At 37.5% G+C, this 21,746-nt stretch overlaps 1 protein-coding gene across 2 annotated transcripts in view; it reads right to left on the bottom strand.

Moving 5' to 3' along the window:
• Nucleotides 1-21,746, bottom strand: part of VPS8 (VPS8 subunit of CORVET complex) — a 249,543-nt gene that overhangs the window by 45,697 nt on the left and 182,100 nt on the right. For both annotated transcript variants that reach the window (XM_050778327.1, XM_050778328.1), the window contains exons 42-44: nt 12,707-12,787; nt 10,298-10,467; nt 7,087-7,252 (exon numbers count right to left, since the gene is read on the bottom strand). In XM_050778327.1, the coding sequence (XP_050634284.1) occupies nt 7,087-7,252; nt 10,298-10,467; nt 12,707-12,787 (417 nt within the window). The remainder of the gene's footprint in view (nt 1-7,086; nt 7,253-10,297; nt 10,468-12,706; nt 12,788-21,746) is intronic.

The raw sequence follows: 21,746 nt of genomic DNA, 5'->3' as shown, positions 1-21,746 counted from the left end.
TGTCCCCTCGACCCAGAGAGACTAAGCTCTGCCTTGGTTCTCCCTCTCTGAGTCATGGCGTGAAAACTTTCTCCAGGGAGTAATCTGGTAGAAATCCTAGGGTTTATGTCATTTGTTTCTTATTTTTCAGGGGTCACTATCTTTCACTGCCTGGTGTCCAATGTCTTATGAACCATTATTTTATATATTTTGCCCCTCCCCCCTCCAAAAAAAACCCTCCAAATGCATCTTGTCCTGAAGTGAAAGTCTTCATGTTACATTTATAAAATCCAAAAAATTCTGAATTCTGAAACATATCTGGCCAAAGTGACTTAGACAAGGGCTTGTGGACTTACACAAATATGCATTCCCACTAGTAGTGCATAAAAGTATCTCTCTCCTCACATCCTTATCAATGTAAATGCATATGTATTTTTAATGTGTCTCAGTTTAATTATGTATTTTTAAATATTTGCCAGCTTAATAAGTAAAAAAAATGGTATTGTATAGTTGATTTAGCTTGCATTTCTTTGATCACTGGTAAAATTGCATTTTTTTCCACTTTTTATTGGACAACAGAATTTATGTCCTTATCTCATATTTCCATCAAAGCCTTAGTTCTATAAAAATACTAAAAACAATTTCTTGGTATTATTTTCATCCTTAGTTCTGTCTGTATGAAGATTTTTCTGCATCAAAGGGAAATGTACAAATTTACAGAACTTCAAAAGTCTTGACTGTTACACAGCTCTGGAAAACAAGTGAGAACTGGGCTGGTAATACAAATCTGGCTATCCATTTTCTACAACTGCAATCACCATTCAGTGTTTCCTAAGAATAAAACCAAACTCTTGATCGAACAAGTCATTTGTCTCCTAATCTAAAGTAGGTTTCCCTCATGTTACTCTCCCTGTAATATTCTATTCTTTCCCTTTATGTCAATTAAATACCTATCACAATTTGAAACTATATATTTGATATAATGCATGCTTACCTGTTTACCAGGGTCTTTAAGGCTAACCAGGCCCTGTCTACCCACTTCTTCAACCTCATTTCTGGCCATTTTCCCTTTTAGGCACTATGTTCCAGCTGCTGATCTTTTTTCAGTTCCTTGAACAAGTCATTTGTCTCCTCAGATCCTTTGTGCTTGCTGTTATCTCTTGCCTGAAATTTCTTGCCTGAAATGTTTTTCACATGGCTGGTACCACCTTAGCCTTCAAGTCTTGGCTTAAATATTACCTCTGCATATAAAGATTCCCTAACCATCTAAAGTACGTTTCCCTCATGTTATTTTCCCTATACTATTCTACTGTTTCCCTTTATGCCAATTATGTACCTATCACAATTTGAAGCTATATATTTGATATAATGCTTGTTTATTTAATTATTTATGTCTAGTTCCCTTACTAGATGGCAAGCTATATGATAGTGGGAACTATGGTTATTTTTTTATTCACCAATGTATTGTCATACCAGGAATAGTGTTTGGCTCAATGCAGGCATACATGAAATACTGGCTGAAGTAATGAATCACTTAACATTAAATACTGGCTGAAGTAATGAATCACTTAGTACTATAGTACAATAACAAGATTATTGGAAAATGGGCAAAAGTATCTTCAAAATGCTGCATTTATATTAGGATGATCAATCATCTCTATGTACTCCTGAGACATACTAATCTTCATTTAATTTATAAGTTTAATGTTGAAGACACTCTTTTGAGAAATGACACTACTGCTGAACACTGAAATCTCATTTTTTAGTATTTGGTTTAATTATAGTAATATATATTTAATTATAGTAACAGAGTATTGATATGACCTATTTATATCAGAAAGCTAATATTCTTTTAAAACGGACAAATGAAAACAGGCATTAACATCACTGTTCCTATTTCATTAAATGGCATGTAAACTGAATCTCCAAGTATAGTGGGAATTCAAAATAATTAAGCAATGTGCAATGGTTAACAGAAAATTATGGCTAGTGAACATAAATATCATTTACTGAATACTTACTTGGAAGTTGTTCATACTTCCTCCTGGCATTATTTGTACATTTACCCCAAAAGACAAAACATTTTCCTAGAGAACAATAAACACCAAGAAATAAAACCAGTTCCAAGTAGTGGGGAAAAACTCGGTTGATTTTGAACAATACCATATAAAACTCCCTAATGAGTGTCTAAGAATGTTCTTGCTTTTGAAGTTTTAAAAGGAATAACAACTTGAATGTTCTGGTCCATAACAATGTGTTAGCTTATTACCTACTCTCAAGAACTCCAAGCCCTGTTCATTGAAATCTAGCAAATCTTAGATATTTTTCTTTGAATTTATATCAAGTTGCCCATTGACTAACAAATACTATTTTTTAAACAATTAATAGCAAGATTTCTATACAAGGATGCCCACTTACATCTATTCAGCTTAGTACTGGAAGTCCTGGCCAGAGCAATCAGACAAGAGAAAGAAAGAAAGGACACTCAACCAGTAAAGAGGAAGTCAAACCATCACTGTTCACCAATGACATGATTGTATACCTAGAAAACCCTAAAGACCCATCCAATAAGCTCCTAGATCTGATAAAGGAATTCAATAAAGATTTAGGATACAAAATTAACATACCCAAATCAGTAGCACTGTGATACACCAACAACAAACCAAGAGAATCAAGAACTCAATCCGTTTTACAATAGCTGTGAGAATAAATAAATACATATACATACATACATACATACATACATACATACATACATACATACATAAAATACTTAGGAATATACCCAACCAAGGAGTTGAAAGACCTCTACAAGGAAAACTACAAAACACTGCTGAAAGAAATCATAGATGACACAAACAAATGGAAATACCTTTGCTCATGGATGGGTAGAATCGATATTGTGAAAATGACCATACTGCCAAAAGCAATCTACAGATTCAATGCGATTCCCATCAAAATACCATCATCATTCTAAATAGAACTAGAAAAAAAAAATCCTGAAATTCACATGGAACCAAAAAAGAGCCCACACAGCCAAAGCAATACTAAGCAAAAAGAACAAATCTGGAGGCGTCACATTACCCAACTTCACGCTATACTACAAGGGTATCATTACCAATACAACATGGTACTGGTATAAAAATAGGAATGCAGACCAATGGAACAGAGCAGAGAAACCAGGTGTAAAGCCAAATACTTACAGCTAACTGATCTTTGACAAAGCATACAAAAACATAAAGTGGGGGAAGGACACCCTATTCAACAAAAGGTGCTTGGGATAATTGGCAAGCCACGTGTAGAAGAATGAAACTGGATCCTCAACTCTCACTGTATACAAAGTCAACCCAAGATGCATCAAAGACTTAAATCTAAGACCTGAATCCATAAAAACCCCTCTAGGCATTAGCTTAGGCAAAGACTTCGTGATCAAGAACCCAAAAGCAAATGCAAAAAAAAAAAGCCCAAATAAATAAATGGAATCTAATTAAACTAAAAAGCTTCTGCACAGGCGAAGAAAAATCAGCAGAGTAAACAGACAACCCGTAGAGTGGGAGAAAATATTCACAAACTATGCATCCATCAAAGGACTAACATCCAGAATCTATAAGGAATTCAAACAAATCAGCAAGTAAAAAACAACCCCATCAAAAAGTGGGCAAAGGACACGAATAGACAATTCTCAAAAGAAGATATACAAATGGCTGAACATGTGAAAAAATGCTCAACATCACTAAACTATCAGAGAAATGCAAATTAAAACCACAGTAAGACACCGCTTTACTCCTGCAAGAATGGCCCTAAAAAATAAAAAAAATTAGACGTTGGCATGGATGTAGTGGAAAGGGAACACGTTTATACTGCTGGTGGGAATGTAAACTAGTACAACCATTATGGAAAACAGTATGGAGGTTCCTTAAAGAACTAAAAGTAGAACTACCATTGGATGCAGCAATTCCATTACTTGGTATCTACCCAAAGGAAAAGAAGTCATTATACAAAAAAGACACTTGTACATGCATGTTTATAGCAGCACAATTTGCAACTGCAAGACGTGGAACCAACCTAAAATGCCCACCAACCAAGGAGTGGATAAAGAAATGTGGTATACATACACCATGGAATACTACTCAGTCATAGAAAGAAACAAAATAATGGCATTTGTACAACCTGGATGGAGTTGGAGACCATTATTCTAAATGAAGTAACACAGGAGTGGAACACCAAGCATCTTATGTTCTCATTTATAAGTGGGAGCTAAACTATGAGAATGCAAAAGCATAAGAAGGATGCAATGGACTTTAGGGACTCAGGGAGGGGGGAAGGACTGGAGTGAAGTGAGGGATAAAAGAATACACATTGGGCATAGTGTACACTGCTTGGCTGATGGGTGCACCAAAATCTCAGAAATCACCACTAAATAACTTTTCCAAGTAATCAAAAACCACCTGTTCCTCAAAAACTATGGAAATAAAAAATTTAAAAATAAAATTAAATAAAATGGTTTCCCCTTTCTTGATGCTTGAGAAGGAAGAAATTCAACGAAACAGATTACCTTTCTTTGCTGCAGGAGGTGTGGGGAATAAGGGAAGAGGGCCACCAATGTAGTGTAAATGGCTTTCAAAATTTTACACCAATTCATGAAAAATTTCTCAAGAAAACATGGAATAAAAGGGAATTTCCTAAACATGATATAAAGGTTACATACTAAAATTCTACAGTTAACATTATACTTACCAATGAAAAAATATAATGCCATAAGTATTGGCACACCTAAGTACTTAACTTGGTCCCTGCTTGCCTAATAAGCCTCACCTCATACCACTCTCTCTGAGCCTCTTGATTCCATTCTGCTTACCTTCTAGTTCTGTGTTTATTCCATGTACTGTTTCCTCTGCCTGCAATACTCCCCTTGCTGTCTACCCTTGCACTTAAACTTGTCTAGCTTACTCCTCTTTTTTTCCCTTCAAGGGAAGCTAACATGGCACTTCTAGGAAGCCTTCCATGATCCCTCATACCTATTTTATATCTACTCATTATCTTACAGCATAGTTCATCTGTAAGTACTTGAGGTATAATAAAAATACATATATTTGGCCTTTGTCTTAGGTTCCCGGCATACAGCTCCTAAAACAAGTGGAATCTCCTGAGTGATAAGAGTGTCTTTTGCATGAGAATAAGATGACTGGTGACTGGAGACCCCTAGGTAGCTTCAGCATGGGAGCTGGGTGTCAGAAAGACCAAGCCATGGTTAGAGGTTTGGAACTTTCAGCCCCATCTCCCAACCTGTGCAGAGGGGAGAGGGGCTGGAGATTGAGCTCAATCATAAACGGCCAATAATTTAAACAGGCATGACTACATAATGAAACCTCCAAAAAAACCTGTTAATGGTGGGGTTGAGGAGTTTATGGGTTAGTGTAGACACTGATGTGCTAGGAAGGTGCTAGGCCCAGAAAGGGCATGGAATCTCTACCACTCCTCATCCCCCTCCCCAACCTTGCCCTATGCATCTCTTCCATTTGGCTCTTCCTCAGTCGCATCCTTTATAATAAATTGGTAAATGTAAATAAAGTGTTTCCTGAGTTCTGTGAGTCATCCTAGTGAATTATGGAACCCGAGAGGGGGTCATGGGGACCACTGAATTTGCAGCCAAGTCAGACAAAAGTAGGTAGCCTGAGTACTTTGTGACTGGCATCTAAAGTGAGGACTGTCTTATGGAACTGAACCCTTAAACTATGGAGTCTCTAACTCTAGGTAGTATTAGAATTGAACTGAATTGGAGTCAGAAAAAACTTAAGAGTACTTAGTTAAAAACCCTTTTATAATTTCATTGACTGTAAACTCTGCAAGACAAAACCATGTTTGCCTTGTCTACCATTGTATCTCCAGGCACCAGGCAAGAGCCTATCACACTGTTCAATACAAACTTGGGGAAGGTATAAATGGAAAGGCTACCACTGGAGAGCAGAAGTTCTACATTGTTATCTGGAGAGACGTTAGTCACGAGGTTTTCTCAGGCTTTGCTTCTAATACAATGCTGATGGCTGATGAAACAAAAAGAGAGGCCAGGTGTGGTGGCTCATGCCTGTAATCCCAGAACTTTGGGAGGCCGAGGCAGGTAGATCACGAGGTCAGGAAATCGAGACCATCCTGGCTAACACAGTGAAACCCCGTCTCTACTGAAAATACAAAAAGTTAGCAAGGCGTGGTAGCATGCACCTGTAGTCCCAGCTTCTCAGGAGGCTGAGGCAGAATGGCGTGAACCCAGGAGGTGGAGCTTGCAATGAGCCGAGATCACAGCACTGCACTCCAGCCTGGGCAACAGAGCAAGACTCCATCTCAAAAAAAAAAAAACAAAGAAACAAAAAGAGAAAAGTAACAAGCCCAACTTTTCACTATGTGATGTGAGGGCCAACTATAGGATAGGGTAGCACAGAGGAAGGAACGGGAAGCCGAAAATATGATACTACTTCAAAGAGGAAGTATAGCTGGGTAGAGCACAATGATCAAGTCCCAGTCCCAGTAACTTCTCCACATTGAACCCCTTGTGTTGTCAAGCTCTGTTCTCCTGAAAACTATCAAGTGGTAGAGTTCAAATTCTGCTCCACTACCTGCTTTAAAAAAAAGGCTGTAAAATACATAAAATTATCATCTAGTCCAGCAGTCAGACTCCAAAGGCAGTGAAAGAGCATATGTGCATGCACCTTGTCCATCATCAGCCCTACTTAAAAGTCATAATTTTGCACTCTTATCATGTAGGTATTCATTGGTACTTGCAAGTATTCAGTCGTACTTGCTGGGCTGTTACTCTGTCAAAGGGTCTTAAAAACAGGCTCATGTGTGTACACCTCATCTGTCCAACTAGATCTTCAGCCTTTTAAAGGCAGAAAATGTCATCTGTTGCTCTCAAATTCATGTTTTTTCTGTACTGAGTAGAGAGGAGAGGCTCTTCAAACACTAAATAGGACTGAAAAGAATATTTCATGTACCCAATACCCACCAGGTAAATTTGTTGAGACCTATGGGAACCAAAGAAAATGAAAACCAGGCCCAAATGACATTGGTAAGAAAAGACCATCTCCATTTTGCCACGAAAACAAGTCTTACCTGTGATGGGGTTATCCTTCCCTTTTTAATTTCAGATGAATTTTCACTGAGTTTTCCTACTTTGTTACTTGAGCTGCATTTGTAGCATGTCCATCTTGTTTGGCCCTCAATTTCCATGGTGCATTCTTTGTTTTGAAGGCAGAATGAGTGATACAAATGGCCACAGCTGCAAAATGTAGGCAACGAATGTGTCCTTTTTATTATCACAAAATCCATAAACATAAGCTTGTAAGTGTACTGAGAAGCAATAAAGATATCTAACAAGTAGAAAGGCACTGATGGCTGTACAGGGTAAGAAACAAGAAAGAGAATGTACTTGCTGCTGTCCTCTCTTTTTAAAAATTCACATTCATATATTTGTATACTTATGTTGTGAGTACAAACAAATCACCGTTCTCTGACTACAAACTACTCAAAGGATGAGTTGAACTTCTGTTCATTTACCAAACTATGAAATCGGATGGCATTTTCAGATAGTCTGAGAAAAATGCAACAGGGGGCTGGGCATGGTGGCTCACGCCTGTAATCCCAGCACTTTGGGAGGCTGAGGCGGGCAGATCGGCTGAGGTTAGGAGTTTGTGATCAGCCTGGACAACATGATGAAACCCCATCTCTACTAAAAATACAAAAAATTAGCCGGGTGTGGTGGCAGGTACCTATAATCCCAGCTAGTTGGGAGGCTGAGGCAGAAGAATCGCTTGAACCCAGGAGGCAGACGTTGCAGTGAGCCAAGATCGTGCCACTGCACTCCAGCCTGGGTGACAAGAGCAAAACTCTGTCTCAAAAAAACAAAAAACAAAACAAAACAAAAAAAACAAAAAATTAGCCAGGTGTGGTGGCACACACCTGTAGTCCCAGCTACCTCAGGAGGCTGAGGCACGAGAATCGGTTGAACCCAGGAGGCAGAGGTTACAGTGAGCTGAGATTGCGTCACTGCGCTCCAGGCTGGCAGACAGAATGAGATTCCATCTCAAAAAGAAAAAAAAAATTTTAAAAAGGCAACTGGAAAAAATCGTAACTATTTAAGTAGCTTGATAACAACATGAATGGTCTCATCACCAAATTCAAGGCAAGGGTTGTGATTTGATTAAACATTTACAAAAATGTCACTGCTGTAGTAAATCCTTACACTATTCATATAAAGAAATTCCCTACTGATTACATTAAATGACCAAATCATCCTCCCAGAAGTTGAGTACTGAGAATAATTCTCAGCCATCTACACTGATTTGTCTTCATTTCTCTAACCTAAAGTGTTGGACATTTCAGAAATCAATCCTTTTCTTTTCTATAGTCTTTATATTCTTTTTCTTTTTTCTTCCTATCTCTCTCTCTCTGTGTCTCTCTCTCTCTCTCTGTGTATGTGTGTGTGTGTATATATATATATATATATTAACTGATCCGTCTGCTTTCCCCCTTGATCTGTCTAGTCCTTTAACACAACAGTCAGAGTAATCCTTAAGACATAGGTCAGATCATGTCACTGCCCCAGTCCTCAAAATCATCCAATGGCTTCGCATCTCAGAGTAAAAGTCTCACTTTCATTATAAAAATGAGTTAGACTTGGGCCAGCTCCTACATGATTTGGCCTCTGCTCCTCTGAAGTCTCTTTCACTGTCCCCTTCCTTGGCTGCTCAGGTGCCGCTAGCCTCCTCACTCACTACTCCTCCAGCATGCCAAGGCTCTCCTGCCTCATGGCCTCTGCACTCAGCTCCTCTGCCTGGTGTACTCTCTTCTGAGGTTGCATGGCCACTTCCTTTAGATCCCCTCAAATGTCATTTAAACAAGAAGGCTTTCCGGGCTACTCTATAAATTAGTAGCTCCCAACATTCCTTTTTCTCTATAGCATAGCTCGTTTTTATTCATGTAACTATTAATTATTTTTCTATTAATTAATTTTTAAGTTGTCTGTTCATAAGTCACCTTAACGGTAAGCCTTTCCCTGACCAACCTATATAAAATATCTGCACCCCCCACCAAACATTCTGTATCTCCTTTAACATTTTTTCCCCCGTGGTAGTTATCAGTATCTGGCATTACACTTGTTGGCTTATGGTCTATCCCTGACACTACAATGTAAACTCCATGAGGGTAGATCCTTTGTTTCATTCATCCTGTATCCTATCCCCTTGAATAGCAGCTCACATATAGCAGGTGCTCAATAAATATTTCTCGCCTGAATGGGCTCTTCGTGTGAAGAGAACTACTTCCTCTTCCAACCATCAAGTCTACCAATCTTCATGCAGAGCTAACACTCAGATAGTGCTTACTCATGCCAGGCACTGTTACAAGTGCCTTATATAAATCATTTCATTCAATCCTCACAAAACCCTAGGAGGTAGGTACTATTATCCTATTTACAGATGAGGAAACTAAAATATAAAGAAGTTAAATAACTTGCCCAAGGTCTCACAGCTGGCATGTAGCGGAGTCAATATCTGAACTCAGGAAGTTTGGCTCCATGGCCATATTGTGTTACCTCTATCCCTACATTCTAGATGAGCTGTCTTTGCTCCTGAGACCAACACCTTCATTCTGCACTAGGGTTCTTCTCTCTTTGCAATGTAGCTTAAATATCATAAGCTGACAACGTATAAATTAAAATTTTCCAGTCTCAACACATCTCCAGATTTCTGACTTGAAGAACTGTCTAGCTGGCATCCCTACTTGATGTCTAACAGTACATATCAAACCTAACATGTGCAAGACGAAACTCCTGAATTCCCCACTTCCTTGTATCTTCTTCATCTTAGACAATGGTACATGTTTACCCAATTGCTCAGACCAAAGACTCATTTTTCTCTCATATTCCACATCTAATACACCAGCAAATTATCCCTACCTTTAAAGGATACTCAGAATCCAAACACCTCTCAGCACCCTTGCTCCTCCCTCTCTTGTTCTGCTCAAAGGTCACGTCCTCAGATATGCCATCCCTCATTCAATAGCACTTGTCCTGAACACGTCATCCTTCTATCCATTTGTCCTGCGTTCTGTTTTTCTCCAAAGCTCTTATTCCTCTGTATTTATGTCTCGCCTGGGCACCCCAACCTCCACCCCAATGCAGAATGTAAGGTCTGTGAGGGCAGGAACTTGCCTATCATGTTCATTGCTAGAATGACTGCCTGTCTGTGTATCCATGTGTATTCTTGCCTGGTAATGCCACAGATGTATGTGTACCATACATGTAACATTTATTTCCCTTTCTTACCTAAAGACAATAATTTCATCAGCCATTTCTTGGCGTCTCTTGTACTGCTGCAAACATATAGAGCAGTAATCTTGTTTGGGATTCAGTCCTCTGGTGACTGAAGCTCTCAGGTTACACAATGACCAATGGAGATCTTGGTTTAGAAGGCTAGTTGTTGTTTCCAGCAGGGTCTATGAAACAACAAAACAAAAAACAAACAAACAAAAGGTTATAAAATGAAAGAGATAGAGGAGATGGATGGTGAATAGCACTTGTTTAGTTTTCAACTACCAACAACTAAAATTGGAACACATTATAAAGGGATAAAATTATTGAAACAAAAAAAAATCAAAACCTCACAAATTCAAGCGGTTAACCTCAATGTGCAGAGTAATGGTGAGTGTATACATTATGAGACTCTCAAGTCTGTCATTAGTTTCTACTGAGAAATGTCAGCTCTGCCATTCTGCAGTTTAATTCAGTATTGATGGCTTTCAAATGACTAGATAAGCCCAAATCTATTTATTACATTTATATAATAACTGCTCTCTGAATGGCTCAGAGTGTTGTAATAAAGAATACAGCTAATTCTGAATCCCAGATTTTTTATTGAAACTGCATTCATGGTAATGTTTCAAATATCTTTTCACTAGTAAAGCTAATGGCCACTACTCCATTTTCATCTTCCTTGGGCAGAGAGATAACATTTTCCTGATCAGCACTTAGAAGTCATTTGCATCTACTCAAGACCATGACATCTATCATTAAGTCACATAAAGACATTTTAACAGCTATCACATTAAGTCATTTTAAGGCTCTATGTATTTATAAAGTATTGTTTTTGTACCGTATCTCATTCTTAACATCGGTATATATCATCTGGCTATGTAGTTGGGTTCTTTTCTCTCAGTCCTGAAGGGGAAGATAGAGCTAGGTACTGCCTGCCCTCCTTGCTATACAGCTTAGCTCTTTAACTTCACCTGTAACGCAAAACTTTTCGTTCTAATAGTCTCATTTTTTCCAATCAGTATCACGTTTTTCTCCTCTTTCATAGTTCCAAAATTGGTAAACATTTTCTGCCTTGCACTCAACTTTACTTCTGCTAACGTGGAATCTGTGCCTGTAGGAGTATCAAGCTTCACTGGGCTACACGTAGCCAAACTGCAATTCTTACAACATTCTAAGAAAAGCTGTCACCCAGATTTTCCTTTTTCTTCTCACAGATTCTTAAAAAAAAAGCAGACGTTGTCTCCAACAGACCTAAATGGTACTTTTCCTAGGTGGCTTCAGGAGTCACTTTGCAGTACACTAAGAAAAAAGCCCGTACACCAGGCTGGCACTTACTGAGACTTAAAGCTAAAGACAATTTTGAGTTAAGGGAAGACTAATGATCATTTATGGTGATATGGCTTGGCTGTGTCCCCACCCAAATCTCATCTTGAATTCCCACGTGTGGTGGGAGGTAACTGAATCACGGGGGCAGGTCTTTCCTGTATTGTTCTCATGATAGCAAGTAAGTTTCACGAGAGCAGACAGTATTATAAGGGGGAGTTTCCCTGCACAAGCTCTCTTATCTGCCGCCACGTGAGACATGCCTTTCACCTTCTGCCATGATTGTGAGGCCTCCCCAGCCACATGGAACTGTAAGTCCGATAAACCTCTTTCTTTTGTAAACTGCCCAGCCTTGGGTATGTCTTTATCAGCAGCATAAAAACGGACTAATACAATGGTTAGTGACAACTATCTGTTTCAGAATGTTTAAAATAATACTCATTTAATTTTATTTTGCAATTTTCTATATTCACGTTGACCCTTCCTTTTCATGTGGTATAGCTTTGTACTAAATTATTTTTCCAGAAAGTTTCTCATACTTTCATTTTGAAAAAAAAGATACTTGTTTCATTGTGAATGAATTAAAATAAACTAAATTTGAATTAGACGCATTTCTACATTCTGAAATGTGTGTGTGTGTACACAAATCAAGGTCAAGATAATTTTTTTTTCTTTTTTTTAGAGACAGGGTCTTGCTCTGTCACCTGGCGCAATCATAGCTCACTGCAGCCTCCAACTCCTGGGCTCAATTGATCGTCCTGAGTAGTTACAATTATAGGCACATGCCACCATGCCCAGCTAATTATTTTTATTTTTTGTAGAGACAGTGTCTTGCTATGTTGCCTGGGCTGGACTCGAACTCCTGGCCTCAGGCAATCCTCCTGTCTCAGTCTTCCAAAGTGCTGGCATTACAGGTATGAGCTACCATGCCTGGTGAGAGAAATTAAAAACTGAAATAAATATACACACATACACCTCAGTCTACCTAACTGCCAGTAAATAGATGGTAACTTTTTTTTTAAGTATAGGTACAAAAGAAAAGAAAATAGCATTTTTCTACCTTAGGACAGACTTAGATGTAACAAGTAGCTTACTTACTTGTTCATAGTTAAAGGTATCTAACATTCCCAGAATAAGTCCCTGGATTTCTCCAAGTTTTCCTTTTCCATAAACTGGATCCTAATTAGAAAAAAATATAATTCTGTTATAATTCTGTATTTTAAAATTACTTTAAAATGTTAAGTTATCTGAAAAAGCCAAATGCTTTTAAGTATTTTTCTACAGTCACAAAATATTTATTCTTCCACGAATGTTCCACTGGAAATGTACCATAGTCTTCCTCTGATCATCTCAAATATTTTTGAAAAACAAAATTTAAATTATCCAAGCCCCTTTCTTAACAATCCTTGCAAGTCTAATTAAACTTTACTTTTATTTTGTTTCTGCAAGAAGCTTCCTCTCCTTCATATAAAACAGCAACTCTCCCTCTTTGCACTCTTATTTGTCTGTTACATTAAAACCAGTGTACTCAGGAATACCCAGAATCTGTCCAACAACTCCTCCTGTGATCCCATTTAGCCACCTCCTGCCCCTAACCAACTAAATCGCACCAGTTTTGGAGACAAACAGGTTCTGAGAAAACAGCTCTCAGTTTTTTGAAGATTTTTTCAGTAAAGTCACTACTGATAAACAACAGATACCTAGATATCCAATGTTCCCTCCACTGCATTTCATATGAGGTATGCCAAGTAACTTGTTTATTATGTACATTTTGGAAACACTGAAGTGTACCAAAAAAAAAAAAAAACACACACACACACAAAAAACAAAAAACAAAAAAATGAAAAGCAAAAAAACAAAAAACCAAAAACCACACCAAAAACTGAAATCCAACCAGAGATAAACACTGTTGATATTCTGATGTATATTTCTCTAGTCTTGTTTCTGGAAGAGGTGAGAAAAGGAAGGGAAAGAGGGATATATTTTTTAGTGTATAAAATTGGAGTATTTTACAAAATATTTTTATATCTTTTTTTAACTCAACGGTGTATTGTGAGCACTTTTCCATACCATCAAATATTTCTTTTTTTTTCTCTACTCTTGTGACACATTACAAATATTTCTTAATAGGTACAGAATATAAATTATGTGAAAATATCATGTTTTATTCATTTTCTGCTTTGAACATTTCACTTTTCCCCTTTCCCAAACTCCAGCCACTATTATCAAATGCTAGTGGCTGCAAATCTCAACTGGAATCTCTGATTCTTTAGAGATTTCTAGACAGAAAACTATAGACTCAAAGGGCATTTTCATGGCTATCAATATATATTGCCAAATTGCTCTACCAAAGTTTATTTTAGGATTTTTATCCCCATCAGCATATGTATGTGCTCACTTCACTGACCTTTGGCTAGACTAATAATTTTAAAACTGTGAACACATGAGTCAAGTCTATTACTTTTCTCTAATATCAAGTTATATATGACATAAATGACTCTTTTCCATGCCAAATAGGAGAATCCAGCTACACAGTTATGATAAAAGTAGTTGCTATTTTAAGTGAGTAGCATATGCCAAGAACAGTACTAAGCACTTTATGTTTACCACATTACTAAATTCCTTCAACAGGTTTTGTGAGTAAAGAAACTGAGGCTTAAAGAGGTTACAAAAACTTCTCTAAGTCACAAAACTATCAAGCAGATAAGATGGGATTTGAATCTAGGTACTTCAGAAATCATGCTTTTAATAACCACACTATACTGGTCTCCCAGGTATGGACACAAAAACTAATAAACTAAATAATAAACTACTTCTTGCTTGAATATATGGGTTTCTAACATAGGTAACTAAATAATAAATTAATGATTGCTGGAAAACATGAGAAACATGTCTGGCTATTTCTTAGGGAGTCTTGGTACTGTTAAGAGTTAACTGTGAGTTCAGAAGGCAAAAAGGCCTATGGAAGCAGGAAAAACCTGTACAAGAATTGTCTCAGGATTTGCTTATTTTTCTCTTCTGGGTTCTAGTGATGGCTCTTGCAGAATAGGTCGTGCAGTTCCTAACTAAGATTGGTTTTCAGTGCTTTGAGTCTGTCTAGAGCAGCATGAGATTGTCTGCCAGAGGTTTCTTTGGCCTCTTCAACTGCTAGGGTTATGCTGAAGAAATCCAAGGCACAAAATAACTATATGTAGTAATTATCAAATTAACAAGTTTGGGCTTGAACACATCACTTAAGCTTAATAGAAAAAATTTCTATTTCACAGCTAGGGATCATATCACTAAGCTAAAGATATCTGTCAAATATGTGGAAATCATTTACAAAAGGCAAGATACAGATATTTCAGACTAGTCCTTCAGAGAAAAACAACTCAAAGCCATATACCCACTGGACAATTTTTTCTTTTTATTTTCTTTGCATAAAAATAGACCCTTGTTAATGCTTAATTATACATTTGGTCAAGTTCTTAATAAGTACACATTTGCCAAATATCAACAGATGGTACAATATCTTATTAGAAAACTCTATTAAAATATTTACTATAATATGTGGATCCAGTATGACAATAGAGCTCTGGCATGTGTTTACAACAAAGGTGGTTTAAAGAACAAAGAGGTCTTAAAAGGTTAAATTCTGGGAAAAAGAAATCTTTATAGGTCATTTCTATATTTATGTCAGTACATTTCACTGTAATATACATAATTTAAAAGCAAAATCATGAAAACAATCTCATGCTGGGACAACATATAAATTATAGAATGCAAAAGGGAGCTCAAAGCTTCTAGCACAGCATGCACCAAACCACTAGCTCTTCAAATTATTTTCCAAAGATGTCAGCTAGATTCTTCAGCAATGAATAAATGCTGAGGTTTCTCTTAAGTTGTTTGCAAACTATGAAGGAAGAGCATACTTGGTTACCCATGTAAATGTGTTTTTCAAGACACACACTAGAAAAGATGTGATGACCACTTTTTTTTCCTATTGCTTTCTGGTACCTACTGTATCATGTATGTGTATGTTTAAAATAAAAATCTTTATTAATTGAGCACTGCTTTAAAATATCAATGATGCCCTAAACAGGAGAGTCTATAATTTGTTTGCCTTTCCTCAGTGAGAAAGTAATAAACAGCTTCTCAGAAGCTAAAAATTACTTCTGCCATAGAGTGAAGATAGAATGTATACAACATAAACACGGTCTTTAAAATGTTCTCTTATCACCTAATATTCATAAAAAAAGACGGTGTAATTTGGGTCCCAGGCATCAGTCTGAATAAACACGTGAAGATCAAGATCTGTAAGAACCTGTTATCATGTGACCACTTCTTTTGGAAAAACTAATTTTTTCAGTTGTATCTGAGCAATTGTGCATCTAAGTAACTGCTGTTCCCTACATTTTTCAGTGGGGATCTGATAAAGTGAGGTGGGCATGAGAAACGCCTTGATTAGTGTTAGATACAGAAGAAAAGCCCTAAAACTTGAAGTTAGTAGACCTGGATTAATTCTAATGGCTCCCATTTCAAAACTGAATAAACAAAGACAAGTTATTTGATCTTTCTGAGTGGCACTTTTCTCATGAGAGATATGAGGTATTGCTATATCCCCAGCTTAATTTGCACAGTTAGAGATCAAAGAAGATAATGAACACTAAAGTGATTTGTAAACTGTTGAGAACTATACAAGGACATTAGGTGAGGGAGTCAACTAATATTTAATGGGCATATACTATGTTTTAGGCACGGCACTGGGTGTTGTAGATAACATAGTGAACATGATCTCTATGGGAGACATGATCTCTGCTTTTATAAAACTCACAGCCTAGCGGGTAAGCTAATATGAAGGTAGGGCTCAAAAAGAGTTTATATTTACAGGTGTGACTGGGGCTGCGGTAAGGGTGAAAAGGCAAGGAAGAAAAAACTTAGCTCCTAAAATATTCTAGGAGATAGAGTAGAGAGGATTTGACGTGGATTAAATACCGGGACTGCTGAGGAAAATAATGAGGAATTCTAACACACAGTTAAGGAAGAAATTATACAAACTGTCTACAATCTATTCCAGAAAACAGAAGCAGGTGGAACATTTCTTTTCTTTTCTTTTTTTTTTTTTGTAGACAGAGTCTCGTTCTGTCGCCCAGGCTGGAGTGCAGTGGCACAGTCTCGGCTCACTGCAAGCTCTGCCTCCTGGGTTCATGCCATTCTCCTGCCTCAGCCTCCTGAGTAGCTGGGACTACAGGCGTCTGCCACCACGCCCGGCTTATTTTTTTTGTATTTTTAGTAGAGATGGGTTTTCGCCGTTAGTCAGGATGGTCTGGATCTCCTGACCTCATGATCCGCACGCCTCGGCCTCCCAAAGTGCTGGGATTACAGGCGTGAGCCACCGCGCCCGGCTAAGGGAACATTTCTTAACTCATTCTCTGAGGCCAGCATCACCCTCATACCAAAACCAGCCACAGACATTACAAGAGAGGAAACTATATGAACAGAGATGCAAAAATTCTCAACAAAATATTAGCAAATTGAATCCAGTAATGTATAAAAAGAATTATAATAACAACCAAGTGGGATTTATCCCAGGTATGCAAGGCTGGTTCAACATTTAAAAATCAATTAATCGGCTGGGTGCAGTGGTTCATGCCTGTAATCCCAGTACTTACGGAGGCAGAGGCGGGAGGATGGCTTGAGCCCAGGGTGAGACCCGCTTGGGCAACACAGCGACACCCCATTCTCCACAGAAAAAGAAAAAAAAAAAAGACAAGAAAAATAAATTACTGTAATCCATCACATCAACAGGCTAAATAAGAAAAATCACATGATCATATTAGTAGATGCAGAATTTGTAATTGATAAAATCTAATGCCCACTCATGACAGACAAACTGTGAGCAAACAAGAAAGGGAGGGACACTTCCTAAACTTGATAAACAACATTTATAAGAACCTTACAGCTAACATCATACTTAATGGTGAGAAACCAGATGTCTTTCTTCTAAGACAGAAAATAAGGAAAAGATATCCCCTCTCACCACTCCTATTCAACATTGTACTGGAAGTTCTAGTTACAGCAATAAGACAAGAAAAGGAAATAAAAGATATACAGATTGGGAAGGAAGAAATAAAACTGTCTTTGTTTGCAGATGACATGATTGTCTAAAAAAACCTGAAACAATTAAGTGATTGTAGCAGAGTTACAGGATACAAGGTAATTATACAAAAGTCAATTGGTTTCCAATATGCCAGCAATCAACAGTTAGAATTTAAAATTAAAAAGACACTTCATATTAGTACCTAAGAGAAATATTTAGATATCTAATAAAATATACATAAAGTTTGTATGAATAAAACTAAAAAACTCTAATGAGGGAAAGCAAAGAAGGTCTAAATACATGGAGAAATATTTCATGTTCTTGAACAGAAAGATTTGATATTATTATAATGTTAGTTCTTCATTTGATCTATAAGTTCAATGTATTCCTAATCAAAATTCCAGCAAGTTACTTTGTAGATATCAACAAACTGTTTCTGAAGTTTAAAGCAGAGAGGCAAAAGACAAGGAATGGCCAACACGATAATGAAGAACAGCAAAGTTGGATGATTGTCACTCCCTGACTTTAAGACCTATTATAAAACTACAGTAATCAAGATAGCATTGGTATTGGTGAAGGAGCAGAAAATAGATCAATGTAAAAGAACAGAAAACCCAGAAGTAGACCCATATGAGTATAGTCAACTAAACAAAGACAATTCAACAAGTAGTGTTGGCACTATTTCCAACTGTGTATATCCACATGCAGAAAAACGAATCAACACTGACCATACATTTTCCCCTAAAATTAACACAAAATGGATCATAGCTCTAAATGTAAAATGCAAAAATACAAAACTTTTAGGAGAAAACATATGAGAAAATCTGAGTAACCTTGAGTTTGGTGATGAGTTGTTACATACAACACCAAAAGCATGATCCATGGGAGAAAAAGTCAATAAATTGGACTTCATGAAAAGCAAACACTTATGCTATGTGAAAGACTCTGTTAGGAGAACGAAAAGACCAGTCACAGAATGGGAGAAAATATTTGCAAGACACACATGTGATAAAGAACCTTATCCAAAATATACAAAGAATCCTTAAAACCCAACAAGAAAACAAACACTTCAAAAAGCAGATAAAAGCTCAGTATCACATGTTGTAAGAGAACTACAAATTAAAATGATTATGAGACTACTACACATCTACTAGAATGTCTAAAATCCAAAACACTGACAAAACCACATGCTGCTAAGATATGGAGCAACAGGAACATTCATTTAGTGCTGGCAGAAATGTAAAATGGTATAGACATTTTGGAGGAGAGTTTGGCAGTTTCTTACAAAAGTAAGCATAGTCTTATATAATCCAGCAATCACATTCCTAGGTATCTACCCAAATGAGTCTAAAACTTAAATCTGCACAAAAAGCCTGCATATGAATGTTCATAGCTGCTTTACTGAAATTTGTCAGAACCGGAAGGCAACCAAGATGTTCTTTGATAGGTATATGGATAGACAAAACTGTGGAACATCCATACAATGGAATACACAGAGATAAAACGAAATGAACTATCGAGCCCCCAAAAGAAATGGAAGAACTTTAAGTGCATATTGCTAAGTGAAAAAAGCCAAAATGAAAAGACAACGCACTCTATGATTCCAACTATATGACATTCTGGAAGAGGTAAAACTATAGGGACAGTTAAAAAAAAAAATCAGTGGGCCGGGCACGGTGGCTCGCACCTGTAATCCCAGCACTTTGGGAGGTAGAGGTGGGCAGATCACTTGAGGCCAGGAGTTCAAGACCAGCCTGGTCAACGTGGCAAGACCCCATCTCTACTAAAAATACAAAAATTAGCCGGGTGCGGTGATGTATGCCTGTAATCCCAGCCATTTGGGAGGCTGAGGCATGAGAATCTCTTGAACCTGGGAGGTGGAGGTTGCAGTGAGCAGAGATCACGCCAATGTACTCCAGCCTGGGTGACAGAGTGAGACTCTGTCTCAAAAAAAAAAAAAAAATAGTGGTTGCCAGGGGATTAGGGTAGGGAGGAGGATGAATAGGTGGAGTACAGGGGCCTTTTAGAGCAGTATATGATATGGTAATGGTGGATATAGGACACTACGTATTTGTCAAAAACCCATACAACTGTACAACACAAAGGGTGATTCCTAATGTAAACTATGGATTTTAGTTAATAATTATAATGTATCAGTATTAATTCACCAATTGTAACAAATACACCACACTAACACAAAGACGTTAATGGTAGGCAAAACTGCGTGTGGGAGGGAGAAGGGGTAAAAGGGAATTCTCTGTATTTTCTGTTTAATGTCTCTGTAAATCTAATACTGCTCTAGTAATTAATAATAGAAATACTAAACCTGAATGAAAGGTCTGGTTGTGTAACTGAGGCTTGCTGACTGATGCAACTCCATGTAGAGTGACAGGACAGCTAGCCAGCCTTTTTCTTGAGGAAAACCTGAAGCATCAATCTATTTAGGGTTTATTTCTCTGAGATCATTCAGTGTCTCAAGAAAATGAACCTGTCTCCTTCGTGGGAAGTGAGTGCATCTGATGGCTGCTGGAAGGGGGAAGAGGAGCACAGGGAATCCTATCAGCAGATTTTCCCCAAATCCTCATTTTCAACCCTGTGTTTTACTCCCCTCCCCTTGTGTCTGAGTCATTCCTCTGCTAAAAATCTTGATGACAAATGATTTTAGAATAAAATCCAAATTCCTTATCATGAATTACCAAGCAATTAAAGACACAGTCCCTGCCTATCTCTCAAATTTCAGCTCCGTGATTTTTCTTTATTCTTATCCTATGTTCTGAGTACACTTAAAAAACTTGTAACTTCCCAAATGTATCATGCTTTCACCTCAAAGTCTTTGTGTATATACAATAAATCCTACCTCCTTTCTTTCCTTGATTTCCTTAGACTCTTTTAACAATCAGACATCTCCTCTTCCAGGAAATCTTTCCAAATTCCCTAGTCTGTTTCAGGTATACACTTTTATTGGTACTCCTTTGGTCATATATAGTCATAAATACAACTCAATCTAACTTACTCAAAAAAGTTAATTATTGTAAAGATGCTAGGGTATTTCACAGATCTAAAAAGAGGAATGCTAGTAAGTCTCAAGAGTCACAATGAAGGACTGATGTGCATCAGCTTTTTCTCCCCAGGTCGCCTCCTCTCCCGGTCTCTATGCCTTGAATCCTCTTTATACATTTATCCATTGGTGTGTCTCTTCTTAGAGTCTACTACATTTGTCTCCTTCTCTCTACAGATTATGCTTTTTCACTCTTCCAGTCCATATAATGGAAAAACAGGAACTGTCCACTCCTGAAATTTGTACCTGATGTAATCCAGAGACTTAATGAGTGACTTATAGGTCTTTTCCAAGTTCAGTTCTAAAATGTCCTGGAAAGCACACCGATCGGCCTTGTTTAGGCCATTTGCTCACCCTGAGTCAATCAGCTGGACACAGGAGGCAGGGTGACACTTTCCCATGGCTGCTCCTGCTCTTATGCAGATTAAGTATAGAAATGTAGGTATGGCAATTATCCTATATTCAGAGCAGATAATCCTGAAGGTGGCCACTATTACTTGCATAGAGCCCTATGAATAGTTGTATCAGAACATTTTTTTGTCTCTCAAATAAGAGCTCTTATGGGTTCAGAACTATGCCTTTCATCTAAACAGCATAATGTACAATTAATATATTTAATTAATAATGAACTCAAAAGACCAGGGACATAAACAAATAAAAAAAGCTTACATGACATAATAAAAAAAGAATACGAATTAGGAAGTGAGAGACTTAGGGGGTGGTCCAAGTTCTGCCACTAATGATAGGTTAAGAACTCAACTTCTCTATACTTCAGTTTCCTCTTTCTTCAACAGAAATGTTTATAGTAGCCCTGCCTACCTCAAGAGATTGTTGTGGGCTTCAAATGAAATGATATCTGTGAAAGCACTTTGAAAAATAAAAATATCTGTACAAATATAAGGTAGCATAATTACAGTAATCACAAACATGCAAATGAGGAATTTAAGAAACAGCATACCTTCCTGATAAGTGGGAGTTAACAACCATTGAAAGTAGAAAAT

This window comes from Macaca thibetana, chromosome 2, assembly GCF_024542745.1.
Source record: "Macaca thibetana thibetana isolate TM-01 chromosome 2, ASM2454274v1, whole genome shotgun sequence".
NCBI lineage: Eukaryota > Metazoa > Chordata > Mammalia > Primates > Cercopithecidae > Macaca > Macaca thibetana.
The sequence above is the reverse complement of the archived record's forward strand: the minus strand, read 5'-3'. Positions and strand labels throughout refer to the sequence as shown.